This window comes from Symphalangus syndactylus, chromosome 7, assembly GCF_028878055.3.
Source record: "Symphalangus syndactylus isolate Jambi chromosome 7, NHGRI_mSymSyn1-v2.1_pri, whole genome shotgun sequence".
Lineage (NCBI taxonomy): Eukaryota > Metazoa > Chordata > Mammalia > Primates > Hylobatidae > Symphalangus > Symphalangus syndactylus.
The window spans coordinates 130,901,052-130,924,687 of NC_072429.2; the positions used below are offsets into that span (position 1 = coordinate 130,901,052).

Genomic DNA, 23,636 nt, shown 5'->3' on the forward strand with positions numbered 1-23,636 from the left:
ATTTCATTTCTTCCAATGGAAAGCACTTAGGAGAATTAAGAGAGGTAGAAATGCTTTGACGTTCTTTTTCTCCTACATGTAGGTATGTTTTGATTGCTATGGAGGCACTGGACCAACTTCTCATGGCTTGCCATTCTCAAAGCATTAAGCCATTTGTAGAAAGCTTTCTTCATATGGTGGCAAAGCTGCTGGAATCGGGGGAACCAAAGCTTCAAGTTCTTGGAACAAATTCTGTGAGTAAAACTATTCTGTTTACTAAATTTATGCTTAATTAGCGTATCTAGAATTAATTGCTTCCTAGAATGACTTTACCTGGTAAAGGTAAATTCCCTGAAAAGGGCATTTGAACAGTCAACACAAATTAAGATAATTAGAATACTTTGCCTTTCACTTTTTCTGCTGTTTCTTGTGAAATCTGTGGTATTAACTAATCATAATAGAATATCTGCCTGTAAATGAATGCATACTTGTCATTTTTATTTTCTCTTGGTCTTTTGTTGCAACACTAACTTTGTGTCCTACATTCCTGTTGAGTTTCATGCCTTTTCATTAATTAAGGTTGTTTCCATTTTTATGGCTAGTATGAATAATGCTGCTATGAAGATTTGTGTACAGGTTTTTGTGTGGATGTATGTTTTTCATTCTCTTGGGTATATACTTAGTAGTGTAATTGCTGAGTCATGTAGTAACTGTGTTTAATTGTTTTCCAAAGTGGTTGAGTTATGTAGTAACTGTGTTTAATTGTTTTCCAAAGTGGTTGTGTTATTTTACATTCCCACCACCAACATATGAGTGTTGTTTCTCCACATCCTCATCAGTACTTGTTAAGTACTTGTTATTGTCTCTTTTTTTATTTTAACCATCCTAGAGGGTCTGAAGGGGTATCATTGTGGTTTTGATTTTAATTTCCCTAATGATTAATGGTAAAACTCTGCATGTGCTCTTTGACTATTAGGTATATTTTCTTTGGAGAAATGTCTATTCAAATCCTTTCCCTCCTTTTTTCAATTGTCTTTTTATTGTTGAGTTGTAAAAGTTCTTTATATATTCTTGATAAGAGTACTTTATCAGATATGTGATTTGCAGACATCTTCTCCTTCTGTGGTTTTGTCTTTTCACTTTCTTCATGGTATGCTTTGAGTCACTAAAGTTTTGATTTTGATGAAGTCCAGTTGCTTTTTTTTTCCTTTTGTTGTTGGTGTGTGTGGGTGTGTATGTGTGTTTGGGGGGTGGTGGATGGGTATGCTTTCAGTTTCATCTCTAAGAAACTATTGCCTAATCCAAGATCACAAAGGTTTACTCCTATAGTTTCTTCTAAGAGTTTTACAGTTTAAGTTTGTATTTAATAATCCATTTTGAATTAGCTTTTGTATGTGATGTGAATTCAGCATTCAGCTTTATCCACATTTTGCACGTGGATATTTAACTATGCCATTACTATCCGTCGAAAAGGCTATTCTTTCCCTTTGAATGGTCTTGGCGGTCTTTTAAAAATAAGTTTACCATAAAAGTTAAGGGTTTGTATGTTTATTCTTTTTTAGACTACTTCTGAACTATTTCTGCTCACCACATTCATTTTCTTCTGCCTTGAACCACTGTTCCTTAAGATAAGTTTGGGGAAAGCATACCTACTTTAAAAAGAAAATACAGTGATAATATTTCTTCCCTTGTCTTTAGTTTCATTGTATCACCTTCAGTCTTTCAGTTCCAACTTCTTCTCTGAGAAGCTTTAAGGCATTCAACCTACATGAATACTGTATGTTTCCATTCAAAGTTTTAATAAAAAAAAAAAAATCATATATTACCTGCTATTGTTTATGGATATTTATTTTCTGGTATAGGAAGAGGAAGTATACGAGGTGCTGACAGTGTGGATTCCACAGTCTGTCTACCCCAGTTTGAACTTCGCCTATATCACTTTCTAGCTGTATACCTTGAGGAAGTTATTTATTCTCTCCTTGCCTCGGTTTTTCATCTGTGAAATGAGGAGAATGAGAATACCAGTCTCGCAGGATTGTTGCGTGACATGAGTTGATATATATGATGCTCTTGGAAGAGTGCATGGCACTGTTAGTTATTACTGGTAGCAAGAGCGTTAAATAAACCCTCATTCAAAACTCTTAATATGATTTTTATCACTTACTTCAACAGGAATATATTGGGTATTTCCAAATGTATTTAGATGATGTGACAAGCTTAGTTTCAGGCAAGGTAGCTACTTAGGCTTCTCCTGTTTTGTTTACATTAGGTGAGGAACATTTTGGGGAAGTGGCTTACTAGCTAGGGGGATAATTTTAGTGTACATTTCCAGAAATTTCCTTACTTTCACCCAGCAGTGCCATTAGATTATTTTAGTAAGTCAATTGGGCAAAAGACCAGATTCCCCAGTTACTTACCTTAATTTGAGTGAGTTTTATTAAATGAAATGCCATATTATCTTGAGCAACATTAATTACCTAGTATTTCCTGGTGGTCTAATTTTCTTAGTGGTGGTGAGTGCCTTATGTTGTCACACATGACCAGTACTAATTTAAAATTTATTAATGGTCTTCGTACGGTTTAATTTGTCGACATGTTCCTCTTCATGCTAATGCCAACCCAATATGACAGTAATAGATGGAATGTATTTCGGTTCTCCTTTGTTTCAGAAATTGTGCTAGATACTTTTTATTTTTACCTCTTTTTTGTTGTAAACTGTTTCAAATATAGAAAAGTGTGGAGCATAATATAGCATAGCTGATTCAAGAAAGAAAAATATTAAATAATATCAATAAATGATAATACATAATTTTTGTCATAAATAATACATAATGGTAATACATGTTAATACTATGCAACATTGGTTCATGTTTTTTAAAAGAAATAATACAGTATATGCTAGATATTTTACATATATTAATTATGTCATGATTCTCAACCCTTCAAGCTTAGAAATATTATTTTCATTTTATAGATGAGGAATTACAGCTAAATAACTTGTCCAAAGATACAGTGAAGTAAAGCTGTATATAATAGGAGGATTCAGTCTTGTGCCTTTCTTAGTTCAAAGCTTGTGTTCTTTGTACAATGATAAATACACTGTCATTATTATGGATTAAGATTTAGGGAAAGCATATATTATGTTTCTTCTTTTTTCTTCCTCTTGTTTTCTAAAAGTTTATTATTAAAAAGTTTCTTTTGGGTTGGTGCAGAGGTTCATGCCTGTATTCTGGGTGCTTTGGGAGACCAAGGCAGGATGATCATTTGAGGCCAGGAGTTCAAGAGCAGCCTGGGCAACATAGCAAGACCCCCATTGTTACAAAAATAAAATTAAATAAAAAAATTAGACAGGTTTGGTGGTGTGTGCCTGTAGCCCTGACGCCTTGGGAGGCTGAGGCAGGAGGATCACTTGAGCCTAGGAATTCAAAGCTCAGTGAGCTATGATCGCACCACTGCACTGCAGCCTGGGCAACAGAGCAAGACCCTATCTCAAGAAAAGAAAGTTTCTTCTGTATTAATGTCATATTTGATATTTTGTTTGTTATTTATTTTTATATTGCTTGTTAATATGACAATGTATGAAATTAAATGTATTTGGTCCACACCTTCAAGAAGGTGAGATATATTATTTGTGTTTTTTAGTTTGTCAAATTTGCAAATATTGAAGAAGACACACCATCCTATCACAGACGTTATGACTTTTTTGTGTCTCGATTCAGTGCCATGTGCCATTCCTGTCATAGTGATCCAGAAATACGAACAGAGTATGTATTATTTTACTTTATGATCTATAGTAAGTAATTTAGAGATGAATATTGTGTTTATATGTTACGTAATGATTACCAGAGGAAACAAGAATATGGCTGAAATATGGCTTTCCGTTGCTGTTAGAAGCTATAATTACGGACTGAAGTAGCAAAATGAGAATGGTTTTCCAGCTCACTAAAATGCAGTCTTTACTGTAGCCTAGAATGTCTCTTCATGCTCTGCTTACTCTGTCAGATCCTGTCCTTCTATCATTTCTTCCTGCTTTCACTCTAATCCTGCCATGTGGATCTCCTTGCCATTTCTTGAACACTTTAGTCACACCTCTCCTCAGGCCCTTTGGACACATTGGTCTTTGTGCACAGAACAGTTCCCTGGATGCCCACATGGCTTGTTACCTCACTTAGTTCAGATTTCTGCTCAAATGACACCTTATCACAAGAACCCTCCCCAGCCACCCTTTATTAAATGTCACCCATCTCATTCTACCCCTAGTTATCTTTATCTTCTTATCATGTATCTCCTTATTTCTTGCTCCTCTATGGAATATAAATTCCAGGAGGGTGAGGACTTTGGTTTGAGGACTGCAGTATCGCCAATACTTTGAATAGTGCCTGGTCCATAGTAGGCTCTCAGTTAGTACTTTTTGAGTGAATAAGTAGATAAATTGAATGAATGTATATTACTGAATCACTATCCATCTGAGGTTGTCATGACAACTGTCTTGGACATTTTTAAACATTTCTTCTAGATATATCCTACTAAAAATCTGGAATCAAATATTTTATGAACTCAATCTGTAGGTTGATAGAATGAGAAATACAGAAATGAGAAACTTTAAAGTTAAGAATTAAAGCCAAAATGACTTTAGGAAATATAGAAAGTAATTTGAGCATTACTATCTTACACCTAAAAAACAAGAAATCAACCAGGATTTAGAGTTCCTGTGAGCAGTTGATAATCAAGATATAGCATGCTTTATAATTTTTACTTTTATTTTAAAATAAAGGAATGTACAGAAATATAACTAGATTTCAGTTAAAGTATGCAAGCTACAGTGCTGGTTTACATGAAACAAAAACAAGTGTAAATTTATTTTAACTTGGAGAAAGAAAGCTTAAAGGTGATTAAATAGTTATTTTCAGGTCTAAGATTTGTTTTTGTCTGTGATGCTGCTGGTATGATTTTTGCTCCATAGAGTATAGGCTATTTAGAGTCCTGCTATTATTCTTTTATTATGAAGTGTAAAGCCTTCTCAGAGGTAAAAAAAAAATACTATAATTACCTTACAATAATTAGTTTTCTATTTGTCTCCATCACCAGGAAAATTCTTTTTTCTCTCTCTAAAGTATATCTTTTAAATGTTTATGAGACTGTTCTCTCTCTTCAGAGGCTGATAATAAGTTTTTAATGGGGCAAAAAGATACAAAGATTAGCTAAAGAAATTGGCAATTTTTTCAAGATTTTAACATTTTTGCTTTCTTTCAAAAGTATGTTTTTCTAAGTATTTATCATCCCCTAGTGAAATATCTTGTCTTTTGAATGTGTTTTTACCTGTTTTTCATTACTGCTTTCAAAAAGAAACTCTGACATTTTCTATAAACCAATGAAAGGACTTATAGTACAATTTGCTAACTCTAGGTCTTTCCAATATTATATTTGAAGTTCCATAATGCCAACATTTTATTTGAATTCCTGTAAAACAAATGAGTAAATTAAAATGCTATTTAATATAAAATACTTAGTTTGATTATTTCTGCTTTAACTTAAAAGCCCTTTTGATTTTCTTTAAGTATATTTATATTCTCTTTTAAGTTCTAACTTAGATAAATCATCAGTCCCTTTATTTTTTTACCAAGCTCTTACCAAGTAGAACTCCAGGAGACATGGACAGTAGGAGATGAGGCTGGTAAATGTTAGGATTTTCTTATTTTCCTTGAAGAACTGGCTCCCACTTGTAGAGTTATGCATCACAATCTTTTAACTCTAATTTTCTGAAGAAACTTCAGCTGTGGTAGAAATTACCACCACCACCACCATCATTGTCATCGTCCTCATCATGGTTAGCAACAAACAGGAACAGCTAACACTGAGTGCTTACTGTGTACCAATTATTGTTTAACCACTTTACGTGAATTAGCTCATTTAAATTCTTCAACATTTCTATGCTGTAGATGTGACAGTTGTTCTATTTTACTGATGGGGAAACTGTAGAATTCGTTTTGGGGGGTCATGGCTAGAATGTGCTGATTAGTCTAGATTTTAGATCTGGATTGGATGAAGCTGTGTAGCTATAGTAGCTATTGGTAGTTACCACCAACACTGCCCTTTAACCTTGAACAAGGGCACCACTATCTGCTGCTGCACCATTTAGGCTGCAGTCTCACATCATCTTGTTTGTTAATGTGCTCCATGCCACCTTGTGCTTGGCCTTCTCATCACCCAAGGTGTAGCAGGAGGTATGTAAAGCAGGCACCTTTTGTAGGAATGTAGGCTTGCCCACTGTGATAGCTGCACGAGAATCTCTCAAGACTTCTTTATGTTTTAAAAAGCAGCATGTATAGACACGACTTTGAAATAGGCAAAAGTTGCCTTTATGTCTTCCAATTCATTTTTCTCAGCTGTTCAGTAGCATATTACTGCCACCTCCCATTCTCCATCTGCTACTCCTGAATGCCTGCATTATTTTGCCATAGGGATGCAAAGCAATGTCACCTCCCTCCCCATATCTTCTATTGTTTAAACCCGTTTACAGTTTTTAGAAGACAATGCTAGGTAAACTGAATAAACAACAAATTGGTGAGTATTTTAAATAGTAGAAAGAAAGAAAGTAAATAGCCATCATATTTGACCAGAAGGAAAATGTTTTGAGACTAATTGGGCCACCAAGTTAGCTCTGCTTGAGACTTTGTTCTTTTGCAGTTTTTAGAAACTGTTTTCTAGTCACTTTTCTTCTCATTCTTGAACCTATAGATTTTTATTTTCTTTTGCTTTTTTAAAGAAGTGTAAGGAGGAGCTTGAGGAGGTTTGGTGCTGTGATCTGGGATGGGAGGATAAGGCAGCATTCTGTCACTACTATATTGATACATTTTAAGTCACATTATCAGATTATTATATGATAATGTATATGTGTTTATAGACACATTTGTATATATATTGCTGAGGTTATCTGTGCTCCATTTCGATAGTTCTTATTTGTAATACCTTTTAAAAGAACCAGCTTAGTCTTCTATCTAGGTGGTCAAAGGGAGTTGAAGGGCTGTTAGGGAGGAACAGTGAGAGAAGTCTGAAGAAGCATGAAGGGTGTTCAGAACAGTGAAATCATGTTTTCACTCAGCTCTTGAGACTTCTAGGTAAGAAATGGAGTATCATTATCATTTTAAGAAAACCTATGCTGTTGATTTTTTAAAATTGAAAAATAGGTATTTCTGTATCTTATTGTCCTTTTAACTTTTTAAATGCTGATTTTAAGAACATGATATTTAAAGTAAGCCTTTTTGGGGCGTATCTCTGTCTCTTAAATTTTTGAAATTTACTTTCTTAGACTTGTGTGCTATTTTAAGATATTTTATTAATAAGATAACAGTATTGATATCCGTTCTCTTAGCTAGGCAAACAGACTTGTTTAAATAATTTTTTTATGGCTCATTTTCTTCCTCTTTTTTTTATAGGATACGAATTGCTGGCATTAGAGGTATTCAAGGTGTGGTTCGCAAAACAGTTAACGATGAACTTCGGGCCACCATTTGGGAACCTCAGCATATGGATAAGATTGTTCCATCCCTCCTGTTTAACATGCAAAAGATAGAAGAAGTTGACAGGTATTTAAAAACATATTAGTGTTGAGACTGTATTACTTTTATATATATGTATGTGTGTTTGCTAGATAAGAATGTTTTATCTTTAGTACTCTGTAAACAGTAGTCTCATAAAGTTAAGTGAGTTTAAAAATATGTACCTTTCTAAAAAAATTTTTAGTCTGTAGTGATCGTATTAGGCTTAGTAGACTACAGATTATTATTCATACACTTAAGCCTTTATTTTCTTTAGAGTAAGTTTACAGTTTATTTGCCACTAATTATTGAATATCCAAATTGCTGTTTTAATGAATACTACTTAAAGTTGCAAATGTGAGAAACAGAAATTATAGCTCTACTTTTGTTAATCTAAAAGATCCAGCATACTTTTGTGCAGGGTGTTAGAACTAACCAAAATAATAATAATAATGGTAATAATAGCTACCCACACTGTATTTTATTTTTTCAACAAATGGTTAGACACTGTTCATATTTGATTTGTCCTTAGATATTTTGGAATTGAATATTGTTTTGGGATATATGCTTGTTTTTTCTTTTTCCTCTACAACATTCACTTACAGTTCTAAATTTAAATTTTATGATTTTAGTGATTATATGTGTAATAGCAACATAAAAGTAGTCTAGAAATGAGATGTAATTGATAACTCTATGGTAACACACGTTCATGTTAATTTACAGTAATTACAGAAAGGATTCATGCTTGATTCCTTAGATGTGACTGTCTCCAGCTTTGGGAACCTTTCCTAAAGTGTGAAACTTGTTGTATTTTAGCACTATCTGTATTTTTCCTATTCTTGGCACTGTAGCTGAGGTGAAAGTTTCCTTATCTAAAATATTTACTATTTAAAGGATCACTAGCTAGTTGGGAACCCATTTTCCATAATTATGGCTCTTGACGTCCAGGATTAGCATAAGTAATATACAAGAAACAGAGCTGATTGGTTGTCAGTTCTTAAGAAATTACATTTTTTCATGATATCCCCGTGCCACATATACATTTTTAGACTTATTATTCTTAAATTCATTAGCCTAAAATAATGTTTCAGGATATGAACAGAATATTATCTGCTGAAGACAGCTATGTATACAGATATTCTAATTAGCTTTTAAATTTTATTTTTTATTTACAGGCTAGGTCATAGTTTTTCACTTTATTTTTGCCCATTCACAGTTAAATTAAGGATACCTAAAGATGGTCTCTGGGCCCTGTGTTCCTACTAAGATTTTGCTATAAATACAGAAAAGTTGAATGAAAGTGAATAGCAAGCTGCTGAGTATTTTAGTTATATATAAAAGACATTCTGTTAGCTAGAAACAATTTGCACAGCCAAGTTTATTTCTTCAATTTGAAAGAGCGTATGATTCATTTTGGTGGTGTTAAATTCATGAAATTAGAATTAAGCTTTATATTTACTGGAGGATAAAAAGAAAATGCCAGTTTAACATTTCTAAAAAGTAAAGTATATTCTGTTTATTAGAACTAATATTAAAATTCTTGTGTTTTTCTTTATTTCTCATTCTTTTTTAGTCGCATAGGCCCTCCTTCTTCTCCTTCTGCAACTGACAAAGAAGAGAATCCTGCTGTTCTGGCTGAAAACTGTCTCAGAGAACTGCTGGGTCGAGCAACTTTTGGGAATATGAATAATGCTGTTAGACCAGTTTTTGCGTAAGTAGTTGGTGTTTTCCTGGTTATTTGTGACTTTGCTGTATTAATTCTGTGTTAACTTATTTACAGAGGACAACTACTTTTTTACTTGCATGAGTGAGTTATTAATGGAATCAGTGTAACATTGTGGAAGTAGTACAGGACTGAGTCATGCATGATATGTTTGAACAGTGGTTCAATTACTTAATTAGCTTTTTCCCTTTAAGTATGACGTGTAATAATGTGTTTAATATCATGTGCATTGTTTAACTTGAATATCTGCTTACAGACCTTGAAATGCATATGTGCAGTGAAATGTTTAAACAGTGTCTAAGTATGATGTATCTTGTTCTACCAACTTTCATGGTCAGTTTTTCCTGGTCCCTGGCTTCTATTTATTGGCTGTCTTTTTGCTGTGGCTGGGCTGCCTTAGATCACATTCACATCTCTGAGTGAATTCATCTTTTACATAGTGATTAATCAGAGCAAGAATATTAAATATCTCGTTGGTACTTTCATGCTCTCCTCCAGGCAAAATACATTAATGAGCTTTGAGTTTCTCCACATAGATATGGTCTCTCAAGCCTTGTCAAGCCTTTGTGTTTCTAACTCAATCACCAGATGACAGATCTACTATATAATATTGTATGTAATTTCTAGACATTTTTGCTAGTCTGTCTTTTGTTAAAATTCACCTTGTCCTTTTCTCCTTCTGACTACAATAGTGGCTTTGTAGAATATGTACGATATTCTAAATGTAACATCCAGAATTCTTTATTTAGGACAGATGGATGTTCTTAGCCTAGGGTTCAAAGTTGAGTCTTAGTTACAAGAATCTATAAATCACAAAATTGTATTAAAAATTAGAGAATCAGTAGATTTTTGAAGGGATCTGTGTTTCCTCCCACCTCCAAAATATTGAGATCTACTGTTTAAAGGCTCTGTAAGGTTATGGAAATGCTACTAAAAATTACAGAATTACACCAAATATACTAAGAGCAAATTTATTTTTTTAATATCTAGACATGCTGACAACGTCAGAATTCCATTTTTTATCTTAATACTCTTAGAACTAATCTATAAGGCCTTAAAAATCTAGAGAGCTAGCTTGGAAGAAAGAATTTACCAAATAAGTTGTACTTGAGTTGAATAACTTGAACTGAGTTATATTCTTTTCTACATAGAACTTAAAATTTCTGATCATATATTAATTAATTAAATTAATCTTAAGTAAATATGTGATTACACATTACCCATTTACCCATTTAGTTAATTAAATATTAAATGACCTCTACAAGTGAGGTGCCAGATATTTTGGGAATATATGCATGAATAACAAATTTGATGGGTGATTGACATGTATAATATTTATAAAATAATATATGGATTATGAGAAAAGGACAAAAAGTGCTCTAGCAGTCCAAAACAAATAATTCATGTCTAATTTGAGAATTTAGGGCCAGTGTCTTTTTTTTTTTTTTTTTTTTTGAGACAGAGTTTGCTCTTATTGCCTAGGCTGGAGTGCAATGGCATGATCTTGGCTCACCACAACCTCCGCCTCCTGGGTTCCAGCGATTTTCCTGCCTCAGCCTCCCGAAGTAGCTCGGATTATAGGCACGCATCACCATGCCTGGCTAATTTTGTATTTTTAGTAGAGATGGGGTTTCGCCATGTTGTTCAGGCTGGTCTCGAACTCCCAACCTCAGGTGATCTGCCTGCCTTGGCCTCCCATAGTGCTGGGATTACAGGCGTGAGCCACAGCAGCCTGCCAGGGCCAGTATCTTTTAATGCAGATGAATGTAGTTATCAAAAACTGCTCTGGAAATTGTATTTTATTTGTAAAGAATGCTTTTGTTTGACATTGAAGTAGGTTTTTAATTTCAATTATTATTTGATTGAGTAAAGAAAATAGATGATTTAAAAGAAATTTTGAATATCGTATTTTTAATCAACAGCACAAGACACTGATATTGTTGGCTGGAGTGCTGGATATAGTTTAGGGGTTACAGTGAGATAAGAGGGAAAACGTTTAGGCTATACTGTGGAGATCTTAAAATTTTATATTTAAGTTTATAGATAATTAGTGGAGACCTTAGCTCAAAAGTATAAAGTGGCTAGAATTTCCCTTTGAGAAAGTTAATCAGATAGGGCTATATAGGACAAATTTGAGCCACGGCCAATATGTTAGCAGGTTACTGTAATAAAATTCTTGACAAGTACATATGCGAACTATAAGTAATTGGTAGCATGCTTGAAGCGGTAAATAAAGTTTCTTTTTCTGCCTCTTAGCAGATAAATATTGTATTGGACGATATTTAACTTGACTATTGGCTAAGAATCCATAAGATTATGATAATACAGGTCATATTAGCATTAAAAATTTATTTTATATCTTCTGAGAGTGAAGATGGAAGAATTTGCCTCAATTATAAGACAAACTACCCAGTTTATCAGATTCAGGTTAACTGTGCATTTGTTTTCTGCATTTTGTTCTATAAATTCTCTGAATGTGTTTCTATCACTGCTTCTGTCCACTTTATTCTAATTAGTGGGTTTCATTTCTGCCTTCTACTCTTCATTCAGGCTTCTTTAGAAGAGGTAGGCAAGTTCAAATGCTTCTTCGAATGCATAGAGCCTAGAGCATAGCATGTAACACATAGTGGACCTTAATAACTGTGATGATTCAAGAGGGATTTCAGGTCTTTTTTTTTTGTACCATTTCCATTTTTAATGACCCAAAAAATAATTATTACTTTCAAGGAAATGAAAGTTATAAGAAGCAGCACAGATGTTAATATAGGTCATATCAGGATGTGCTGTTTATTAGTTGTATGAACCTGAAAAACTCATTCAACCTCTCTGAGCTCCAATTTTTTCACCTTTGAAGAGTTTTGAATGAATGCATTAAATGGTTTATTTATATATTAAAATAGAAGCTACCACTTATCAAGTACTGGCTGCACCCTGTGACTATGCTAATAACCTTATATACTTTATCTTACTTAATCCTTTTACCTTGTGAAATGGATGTTGTTGTTATCCCCATTTTCCAGGTCAGAGAACTGACCCTTAGAGAAGTCAAGTAACTCACTCATGGACAAGGACATATAGGTAGAAAATGAAGTCAGAATTCAAATTCTGATCATTTTATTCCTGAACCTATGGTCTAGATTAACCATTAAGAATGTTGATAATATATGCCTAGCATAAAGTATATTTTCAACAAATTATAGTTATAATAAAGTTAGTTTTGATATGGAAGGACAATTTTTTAAATTTAATTTTGATACAGTAGGTGAGAAGTAGATCTGGCCATCTGTGAATATAATCTAAAGCTGATCCCCTGGTGTTTTCCAGCCTTGTATTTGTCCTTCATTCACCCTCTTTCATTCAGATTTATTTGTTAGTTAAAATTACCCTTTGAGAGAAGTAAATTAATAAATCACAACATTAAACAGGGAATCAATAAATATTTGTTGATTAAATGTTCACGAAACTACTTCTAGTCCACAGCATTGCTTTAGAAATAGCTTTAATTGCAACATATATTTCACGAAGTTCATTAATTAAGAATTAAATTGAAATCTTGCTTTTCTTTTAGGTAATATTCTCACTATTAAGCTTTTCCTATTGAGGTTTCTAGAGGAAGAAAGTATAATAAAATAGAGAATTTTAAAGTAATTTTTGTTATTTGCAGGCATTTAGATCATCATAAACTGTGGGATCCCAATGAATTTGCTGTTCACTGCTTTAAAATTATAATGTATTCCATTCAGGTAAGGTTTGATTAACTATTTACTGTATTTATATAAGTAATTTTGGTTCTGTATGGATAAGCACATTATGAAACAGATGTGGGAAGCTGTAGAATATAAATCATTGCTCTTAATTTAGCTCTTTTGTCTCATTCATTTTCATTTGCTACATATTTTCTTCTTTGCCAAGATGAAAAGATAGATCTAATAAAAAACAGCTAAATCATGTTATCATGGTTCCCCTCAGAGCCAAGGCCAACACAGACAAGCTTCTTGACAGTCTTCTGCTATCCCCTGATTCATTGAGGGTGTTGTCTTTTAGGGATTCCAAATTGTCACAGGGATTTCTGATCTCATAGCCTTCCTTTGCTGGATGGGCCCTAAGCTTTGTATCTAGTCTCCTATGTATACAACTATTTAAATGAGTAGCTTTGGGCACTGGAGAGCTGAAGATTTGCCTGGGACTGCTGCTGGCCTCAGCGTGCACTTGCCTTTCCAGATGCTTACCTTCTTGTGGAGTTTAGACTAAGGGACTTTCCTTTCTTGTCACTTTATCTGGATATCAGAAAGTCTTATATATAGCTGACCCTTGAATAACATGAATTTCAACTGTGCAGGTCCACTTATAGTTTTTTTTTTTTTTCCCAACAAAATGCAGATTGAAAATCTATTATTTGTTGGATTCAAAACCCCACGTATATGGGGGCTGATTTCTTTCCTTGCAGGGCCAACTGCAGGACTTGAGTATGTGCAGATTTTGGTATGGGGTGGGGCTGGAACCTATCCCCAAGTATATCAAGGGATAGCTATAGTCTAGTATTTTACTATTGTTTTATGACAGGATTTGGCAATTTGGGAAAACATGTATAACATTTCTTGAAATGGTAGTATATACTAGAATAGGAATTTATGTTTATTATCATTGTACAGTTAAAACTTTGGATAGTTTTGATTGTTTTAGTTGCCATTTACAATAAAATTGGTGTAGCCATCATTCTTAGGTAATATTTCACCCTCTCTCCATAAAACAAACTAGCTAGTCTTGACCAGGATTTATATCCTTAAAGGTTTACATAGACATAGTTTCAAATATAGTAAGGCATTTGTGGTAAAGGGAAAATATTTTACTTAACGCCTATCTTTTGTGCCAAATTTATTTCTTGAGGGTAACAAGATGTGATTAAGAGTTGTACTCTGGGATCAGACAGAGTTCACTTTTAGGCTCTTCCTTAAGAGTCTCTGCAGGCAGCAACATTTGCTGTTCACCAATATTCACTGTTCTGAAGCCTCCACTGCTGATACTCAGGCAAACAGGGTCTGGAGTGCACCTCCGACGAACTCCAACAGACCTGCAGCTGAGGGTCCTGACTGTTAGAAGGAAAACTAACAAACAGAAAGGACATCCGCACCAAAACCCCGTCTGTATGTCACCATCATCAAAGACCAAAGGTAGATAAAACCACAAAGATGGGGAAAAAAAGAGCAGAAAAACTGAAAATTCTAAAAATCAGAGCACCTCTCCTCCTTCAAAGGAACGCAGCTCCTCACCAGCAATGGAACAAAGCTGGACGGAGAGTGACTTTGACGAGTTGAGAGAAGGCTTCGGACGATCAAACTTCTCCGAGCTAAAGGAGGAAGTTTGAACCCATGGCAAAGAAGTTAAAAACCTTGAAAAAAGATTAGACAAATGGCTAACTAGAATAACCAACGCAGAGAAGTCCTTAAAGGACATGATGGAGCTGAAAACCACGGCACGAGAACTACGTGACGAATGCACAAGCTTCAGCAACCGATTCAATCAACTGGAAGAAAGGTTATCAGTGATGGAAGAACAAATGAATGAAATGAAGCGAGAAGATAAGTTTAGAGAAAAAAGAATAAAAAGAAACGAACAAAGCCTCCAAGAAATATGGGACTATGTGAAAAGACCAAATCTACGTTTGATTGGTGTACCTGAAAGTGACGGGGAGAATGGAACCAAGTTGGAAAACACTCTGCAGGATATTATCCAGGAGAACTTCCCCAATCTAGCAAGGCAGGCCAACATTCAAATTCAGGAAATACAGAGAACGCCACAAAGATACTCCTGGAGAAGAGCAACTCAAGACACATAATTATCAGATTCACCAAAGTTGAAATGAAGGAAAAAATGTTAAGGGCAGCCAGAGAGAAAGGTCGGGTTACCCACAAAGGGAAGCCCATCAGACTAACAGCGGATCTCTTGGCAGAAACTCTACAAGCCAGAAGAGAGTGGGGACCAATATTCAACATTCTTAAAGAAAAGAATTTTCAACCCAGAATTTCATATCCAGCCAAACTAAGCTTCATAAGTGAAGGAGAAATAAAATCCTTTACAGAAAAGCAAATGCTGAGAGATTTTGTCACCACCAGGCCTGCCTTCCAAGAGCTCCTGAAGGAAGCATTAAACATGGAAAGGAACAACTGGTACCAGCCACTGCAAAAACATGCCAAATTGTAAAGACCATTAAGGCTAGGAAGAAACTGCATCAACTAACGAGCAAAATAACCAGCTAACATCATAATAACAGGATCGGATTCACACATAACAATATTAACCTTAAATGTAAATGGGCTAAATGCTCCAATTAAAAGACACAGACTGGGCCAGGCGAGGTGGCTCACGCTTGTAATCCCAGCACTTTGGGAGGCCTAGGTGGGCGGATCATGAGGTCAGGAGATCAAGACCACAGTGAAACCCCGTCTCTACTAAAAATACAAAAAATTAGCCGGGCCTGGTGGCGGGCGCCTGTAGTCCCAGCTACTTGGAGAGGCTGAGGCAGGAGAATGGCGTGAACCCGGGAGGCGGAGCTTGCAGTGAGCCGAGATTGCGCCACTGCACTCCAGCCTGGGCAACAGAGCGAGACTCCGTCTCAAAAAAAAAAAAAAAAAAAAAGACACAGACTGGCAAATTGGATAAAGAGTCAAGACCCATCAGTGTGCTGTATTCAGGAAACCCATCTCACGTGCAGAGACACATATAGGCTCAAAATCAAGGGTTGGAGGAAGATCTACCAAGCAAATGGAAAACAAAAAAGGCAGGGGTTGCAATCCTAGTCTCTGATAAAACAGACTCTAAACCAACAAAGATGAAAAGAGACAAAGAAGGCCATTACATAATGGTAAAGGGATCAATTCAACAAGAAGAGCTAACTATCCTAAATACACATGCACCCAATACAGGAGCACTCAGATTCATAAAGCAAGTCCTCAGAGACCTACAAAGAGACTTAGACTCCCACACAATAATAATGGGAGACTTTAACACCCCACTGTCAACATTAGACAGATCAACAAGTCAGAAAGTTAACAAGGATATCCAGGAATTGAACTCAGCTCTGCACCAAGCAGACCTAATAGACATCTACAGAACTCTCCACCCCAAATCGACAGAATATACATTCTTCTCAGCACCACACTGCACTTATTCCAAAATTGACCACATAGTTGGAAGTAAAGCGCACTCATCAGCAAATGTAAAAGAACAGAAATTAATAACAAACTGTCTCTCAGACCACAGTGCAATCAAAGTAGAACTCAGGATTAAGAAACTCACCCAAAACCACTCAACTACATGGAAACTGAACAACCTGCTCCTGAATGACTACTGGGTACATAACGAAATGAAGGCAGAATTAAAGATGTTCTTTGAAAGCAATGAGAACAAAGACACAACATACCAGAATCTCTGGGACACATTTAAAGCGTGTGTAGAGGGAAATTTATAGCACTAAATGCCCACAAGAGAAAGCAGGAAAGATCTAAAATTGACACCCTAACATCACAATTAAAAGAACTAGAAAATCAAGAGCAATCACATTCAAAAGCTAGCAGAAGGCAAGAAATAACTAAGATCAGAGCAGAACTGAAGGAGATAGAGACACAAAAAACTCTTCAAAAAATCAGTGAATCCAGGAGCTGGTTTTTTGAAACGATCAACAAAATTGACAGACTGCTAGCAAGACTAATACAGAAGAAAAGAGAGAAGAATCAAATAGACACAATAAAAAATGAAAAAGGGGATATCTCCACCGATCCCACAGAAATACAAACTACCATCAGAGAATACTATAAACACCTCTATGCAAATAAACTTGAAAATCTAGAAGAAATGGATAAATTCCTGGACACATACACCCTCCCAAGACTAAACCAGGAAAAAGTTGAATCTCTGAATAGCCCAATAATAGGCTCTGAAATTGAGGCAATAATTAACAGCTTACCAAGCAAAAAAAAGTCCAGGACCAGACGGATTCACAGCCGCATTCTACCAGAGGTACACGGAGGAGCTGGTACCATTCCTTCTGAAACTCTTCCAATCAATAGAAAAAGAGGGAATCCTCCCTAAGTCATTTTATGAGGCCAGCATCATCCTGATACCAAAGCCTGGCAGAGACATAACCAAAAAAGAGAATCTTAGACCAATACCCCTGATGAACATTGATGTAAAAATCCTCAATAAAATGCTGGCAAACCAAATCCATCAGCACATCAAAAAGCTTATCCACCATGATCAAGTGGGCTTCATCCCTGGGATGCAAGCCTGGTTCAACATACGCAAATCAATAAACATAATCCAGCTTATAAACAGAACCAATGACAAAAACCACATGATTATCTCAATAGATGCAGAAAAGGCTTTTGACAAAGTTCAACAACGCTTCATGCTAAAAACTCTCAATAAATTAGGTATTGATGGGACGTATCTCAAAATAATAAGAGCTATCTATGACAAACCCACAGCCAATATCATACTGAATGGGCAAAAACTGGAAGCATTCCCTTTGAAAACTGGCACAAGACAGGGATGCCCTCTCTCACCACTCCTATTCAACATAGTGTTGGAAGTTCTGGCCAGGGCAATCAGGCAGGAGAAGGAAATAAAGGGTATTCAATTAGAAAAAGAGGAAGTCAAATTGTCCCTGTTGGCAGATGACATGATTGTATATCTAGAAAACCCCATCATCTGTCTCAGCCCAAAATCTCCTTAAGCTGAGAACAACTTCAGCAAAGTCTCAGGATACAAAATCAATGTGCAAAAATCACAGACATTCTTATACACCAATAACAGACAAACAGAGAGCCAAATCATGAGTGAACTCCCATTCACAATCGCTTCAAAGAGAATAAAATACCTAGGAATCCAACTTACAACGGATGTGAAGGACCTCTTCAAGGAGAACTACAAACCACTGCTCAACGAATTAAAAGAGGATACAAACAAATGGAAGAACATTCCATGCTCATGGGTAGGAAGAATCAATATTGTGAAAATGGCCATACTGCCCAAGGTAATTTATAGATTCAATGCCATCCCCATCAAGCTACCAATGACTTTCTTCACAGAATGGGAAAAAACTACTTTAAAGTTCATATGGAACCAAAAAAGAGCCCGCATCGCCAAGTCAATCCTAAGCCAAAAGAACAAAGCTGGAGGCATCACACTATCTGACTTCAAAGTATACTACAAGGCTACAGTAACCTAAACAGCATGCTCCTGGTACCAAAACAGAGATATAGACCAATGCAACAGAACAGAGCCCTCAGAAATAATGCCACATATCTACAACTATCTGATCTTTGACAAACCTGAAAAGAACAAGAAATGGGAAAAGGATTCCCTATTTAATAAATGGTGCTGGGAAAACTGGCTAGCCATATGTAGAAAGCCGAAACTGGATCCCTGCCTTACACCTTATACAAAAATTAATTCAAGATGGATTAAAGACTTACATGTTAGACCTAAAACCATAAAAACCCTAGAAGAAAACCTAGGCAATACCATTCAGGACATAGGCATGGGCAAGGACTTCATGTCTAAAACACCAAAAGCAATGGCAACAGAAGCCAAAATTGACAAATGGGATGTAATTAAACTAAAGAGCTACTGCACAGCAAAAGAAACTACCATCAGAGTGAATAGGCAACCTACAGAATGGGAGAAAATTTTCACAACCTAGTCATCTGACAAAGGGCTAATATCCAGAATCTACAATGAACTCAAACAAATTTATAAGAAAAAAACAACCCCATCAACAAGTGGGCGAAGGATATGAGCAGACACTTCTCAAAAGAATACATTTATGCAGCCAAAAGACACATGAAAAAATTCTTATCATCACTGGCCATCAGAGAAATCCATCTCACACCAGTTAAAATGGCGATTATTAAAAAGTCAGGAAACAACAGGTGCTGGAGAGGATGTGGAGAAATAGGAACACTTTTACACCGTTGGTGGGACTGTAAACTAGTTCAACCATTGTGGAAGTCAGTGTGGTGATTCCTCAGGGATCTAGAACTAGAAATACCATTTGACCCAGCCATACAATTACTGGGTATATACCCAAAGGATTATAAATCATGCTGCTATAAAGACATATGCACACATATGTTTATTACAGCACTATTCACAATAGCAAAGACTTGGAACCAACCCAAATGTCCAACAACGATAGACTGGATTAAGAAAATGTGGCACATATACACCATGGAATACTATGCAGCCATAAAAAAGGATGAGTTCATGTCCTTTTTTAGGGCCATGGATGAAGCTGGAAACCATCATTCTCAGCAAACTATCGCAAGGACAAAAAATCAAACACCGCATGTTCTCACTCGTAAGTGGGAATTGAACAGTGAGAACACATGGAAACAGGATGGGGAACATCACACACTGGGGCCTGTTGTGGGGTGGGGCGGGGGGGGCGGGATAGCATTAGGAGATATACCTAAAGTAAATGACAAGTTAATGGGTGCAGCACACCAACCTGGCACATGTATACGTATGTAACAAACCTGCACGTTGTGCACATGTACCCTAAAACTTAAAGTATCATAAAATAAATAAAAAGTAAAAAAGAGTTTCTGCATGACCTTAGACAAGTTACTAACACTTGCCTTATTTATACTGTGAAGGGCATGGAGTAATTGAGGTGAACCTATCTCCTAGAACTGTTTGTGTATATAATACATATAAGTACTTAGAATATGAGTGCCTGCTTCTGGTCACTTCTGAATGAAATGCTCTTTTGTCATCATTGTTGTTATGTTCAATGTTATAGTCATATATTAGCTCATGAGTTACAAATTGAAAAGTAGTAATAATAACTAATACGTATTAAGCATTTTTCGTACAATAGACACAATTTGGGTGCTTTATACAAATTAACTCATTTAATTGCCCCAAGAATCCTATGAATAATTGTTATTGTTTAAATTTCGTAGATGAGAGGAACTTAGTCTTAATCTGAGAGCTGTTTAGCTATTAAATGATAGAGTCAGAATTCAAACTTCGGCGAGTTTGACTCCAGGGCTTATGTACTTCACCACCACTGTATTATGTTGCATCTTAAAGCGATTCATCTGTTAACATTGCCTTAAACTTCAGTGTAAGGGCAAATTTTACCATAGGTAAGTGAAAACTCAGTACACGTGACTTCTACATACTGTATTACATCTTCACACTTTCCTTCCTTTCACTCCATATTCTTTTGTTTAATACATGATATCATTCTTGAGTTCTTTTTAAGTAGAAAGAACACATGCTCTGGTTTGCTTAGTATAGTCGTACTTTATCGATAATACCTCCTTCACTCTCTGCAGTGTCCTCATTTGGACAACAAATCAAATGGCTACCTTACCTATAAAGGCAGACTAATAATTGCACAAGGTTCATATATCAGAAGCATGCAGCTTCCTGGACAAGAAGTTCAGTTTCAGGTTTTGTGTGTGTCTTCCTGCCTAACATTCATCTATTTTAACATGGCTTTAAATGAAACGAAGTAAAGATGAAAACACAAATTTAGTTTTTACCTTGGGTGATTTTGAAAGTAGGTGTGTATTATGACAAAAATTTGAGAAATACCTAGAGATGAAATCTGTGACTTGATAGAGAAGGAGGGGAACTTTTTGCTTTTGAGCAGAGTGGCCATTATGCATAGGGCACTCCTGCTTCTTATCAAACCACACATTCCAAAGGAAAGAAAGGTAACCAGCCTGAAAACAGGGCAGAGGGGACCTGTCTGAAGGCAAATACAGACAGGGAGATTGAGAGCCACAGGCGCTTTTTACAGCTTGTTGCATGATAGTAGACCGATGGTGACTCATGGGTGTAAGTGTAGGTTTTAAAAAAACAAAACTTTGATATTCAAAAAAAAAAAACCTCTTCGCTGGAGTTAAAAATATTTTAGGCTATCCTTTTTTTGGTTTAGGCCCCAACATCATTCACTATGGTTGATCAAATGTATTTATATGTAGTAAAATTACCTTTGTTAATTGCACATCTTTTGATACCTCCTTGATTTAAATTTTGTCAGGTACACATTGATAATATTTTCATTTTGACCCTAGCTCTTGATTAGATGAGAGTTTTGACTTTAGCATTGTTAGGTGTCCATGTTAAATAGTGTTTATCTAGTTTGGGTATGGGAAAATACTGTGAATGTCATAATTTATGTTTTTTACAAAATTTTGTCCTATTATCAAATTATAAAAGTGTATAAATGCACTTTGTGAAATTACAGAGAAATATAAACATAATAAAATTTTCTCATTAATCTCTTTCTCAGAGGTGGCCAGTGTTAATCTTTTTATATATAATTCTAATTTACTTTTTAAAAACTAGATTGAATTTTATTAAACATAGAATTGTGCAATATGCTTTTTTTCATTCAGAGTATCATAAGTATTTTCCAGCATCTCTGTTTATTCTTCAAAAGAATGGCTTTTGTATTGTGGTTATTTATTGTCTCATAACATGACCATCAGTCACTAATTGGACATTTATGTGTTGGGTGGTTTTTTTATTCTTAGGAATTCTGCCAAGGTACATGTACTTGTTTATACATCTTTGTACTATTTTGTCTCCTTCAGGCTCAGTATTCTCACCATGTGATCCAGGAGATTCTAGGACACCTTGATGCTCGTAAAAAAGATGCTCCCCGGGTTCGGGCAGGTATTATTCAGGTTCTGTTAGAGGCTGTTGCCATTGCTGCTAAAGGTTCCATAGGTGAGTGCCAATAAATAAAATAGTGCATTAATCTGGTTCAAAGTGTCCTTTCAGTAGGTATAGCAGTATATGAAGAACTCTTTAAGAATATTTCTACACATTTTTTGGTGTACAATAATTTTTTTTTTGAAATTTGGGTTCATGCAATTATTTTCAGGCTTCTTTAGTGCACAGTTAAGTATTTTCCTCCACATCAATTCCTCCTCCCTTTCCTTCTTCTAATAAAGACTTTTGAGTATTGATTATATACTGAACATTGGGAGAATGCACATACAAGAAACTGATAGTGTACTTGTGATTAGACAGCTCCACTTAATACTGTAATATGTGGCAAGCTTTGATCACATATCATTAAAAAAGCCAGGGTTTATAGAAGGTAGGGAAAATGGATTTGCACGAGCAAAATTTTATGTGGCCCATTTTGGGTAGAATGTATGGTGTTAGTTTAGAAGTCAGAGAAGTGGCTTTAAAATTAAGTTGTAGCCAAATTGTGGACATAGTTCTTTAGCTGATTAATATTCCCTAAAGATTTACTGTAATCTTTATTAGAAATGTGCTATAGGATAATTTTTCTGGCAACAAAATGTGGGGCACATTAGAAATAACGAGTCAGTGTCGTTGTATCCATGAGGGAAAGAACTTGCCCTTGCATGGAAGCAGTAGGAATGACAATGTCAAGTTGATAGGATTTGATAATGGGTTAATGAGAAGAAGGGATAGTTCAAAAATTATGATATTTTACCTGCATGTAACTACAAAAATGGAATAGTGCATATTAGAAATACAGAAGTTTGAAGGAGAATCTGGTTATGGTTTCTTTGCTTGAAATTCAAAGTGGAAATATATTATCTAATGGTATAGTCATCCCTCAGTATCTGCAGGGGATTGGTTTGAGGACCCCTGAGAATACTTAACTCTGTGGGTACTCAAATTCTGTATATAAAATGGTGTAGTGTTTGCATATAACCTATGCACACCCTCCCATATACTTCACATCATCTTTAGATTACTTACAATACCTAATGCAGTGTAAGTGCTCTGTGATTAGTTGTTACACTGTATTGCTTTTTTATTTGTGTTTTTTTTTTTTTTTTGTCGTGGGTTTTTTTTTTTTTCCTGAATATTTTCAACCCATAGTTGGTTGAATCTGTGAATCCAGAACTGCAGATATGGAGGACCAACATATTCTGTTGTTCTTTTATTGTCAAATAAAGGTGGGCATCTTGGATATGAATTTTCTGTTTTATCTTGTAACTTGAAGAGATAAAACTGGTTATTTAATTGGAAAGTTATTTAATTGGAAATATGAAATAAAACATAGATGATACATTGAATCATCACGTCGATTAATGTCTATTGTGTGTTAGGTACTCTGTGCTAGGCTCTATATGTTCGAAGAGGCATTTAAACATGGCTGCCTTTCCTGAAGAAGCTTAAATCAAGAGTAAAAGGCAGAAATGAAACCCACTAATTAAAATAAAATGGACAGAAGCAGTGATAGAAACACATGCGGAGAATTTATAGAACAAAAAGTGAGAACAAATGCAGTTAACCTGAATCTAATAAATTTGGTAGTTTCTGTCTCATAATTGAGGCGTGTTCTCCCTTCTTCAGTCTCAAAAGATACAAAATAAATATTTGATGCGTCT

The 23,636-nt window shown here is 35.4% G+C and overlaps 1 protein-coding gene across 4 annotated transcripts in view; it reads left to right on the top strand.

Annotated features, from left to right (window-relative positions):
- The window catches only part of EFR3A (EFR3 homolog A), a 114,654-nt gene that overhangs the window by 46,724 nt on the left and 44,294 nt on the right, over positions 1-23,636 (top strand). For all 4 annotated transcript variants that reach the window (XM_055287265.2, XM_055287263.2, XM_063642993.1 and 1 more), the window contains exons 4-9: positions 83-233; positions 3,622-3,743; positions 7,416-7,565; positions 9,091-9,228; positions 12,905-12,983; positions 21,852-21,987. In XM_055287265.2, the coding sequence (XP_055143240.1) occupies positions 83-233; positions 3,622-3,743; positions 7,416-7,565; positions 9,091-9,228; positions 12,905-12,983; positions 21,852-21,987 (776 nt within the window). The remainder of the gene's footprint in view (positions 1-82; positions 234-3,621; positions 3,744-7,415; positions 7,566-9,090; positions 9,229-12,904; positions 12,984-21,851; positions 21,988-23,636) is intronic.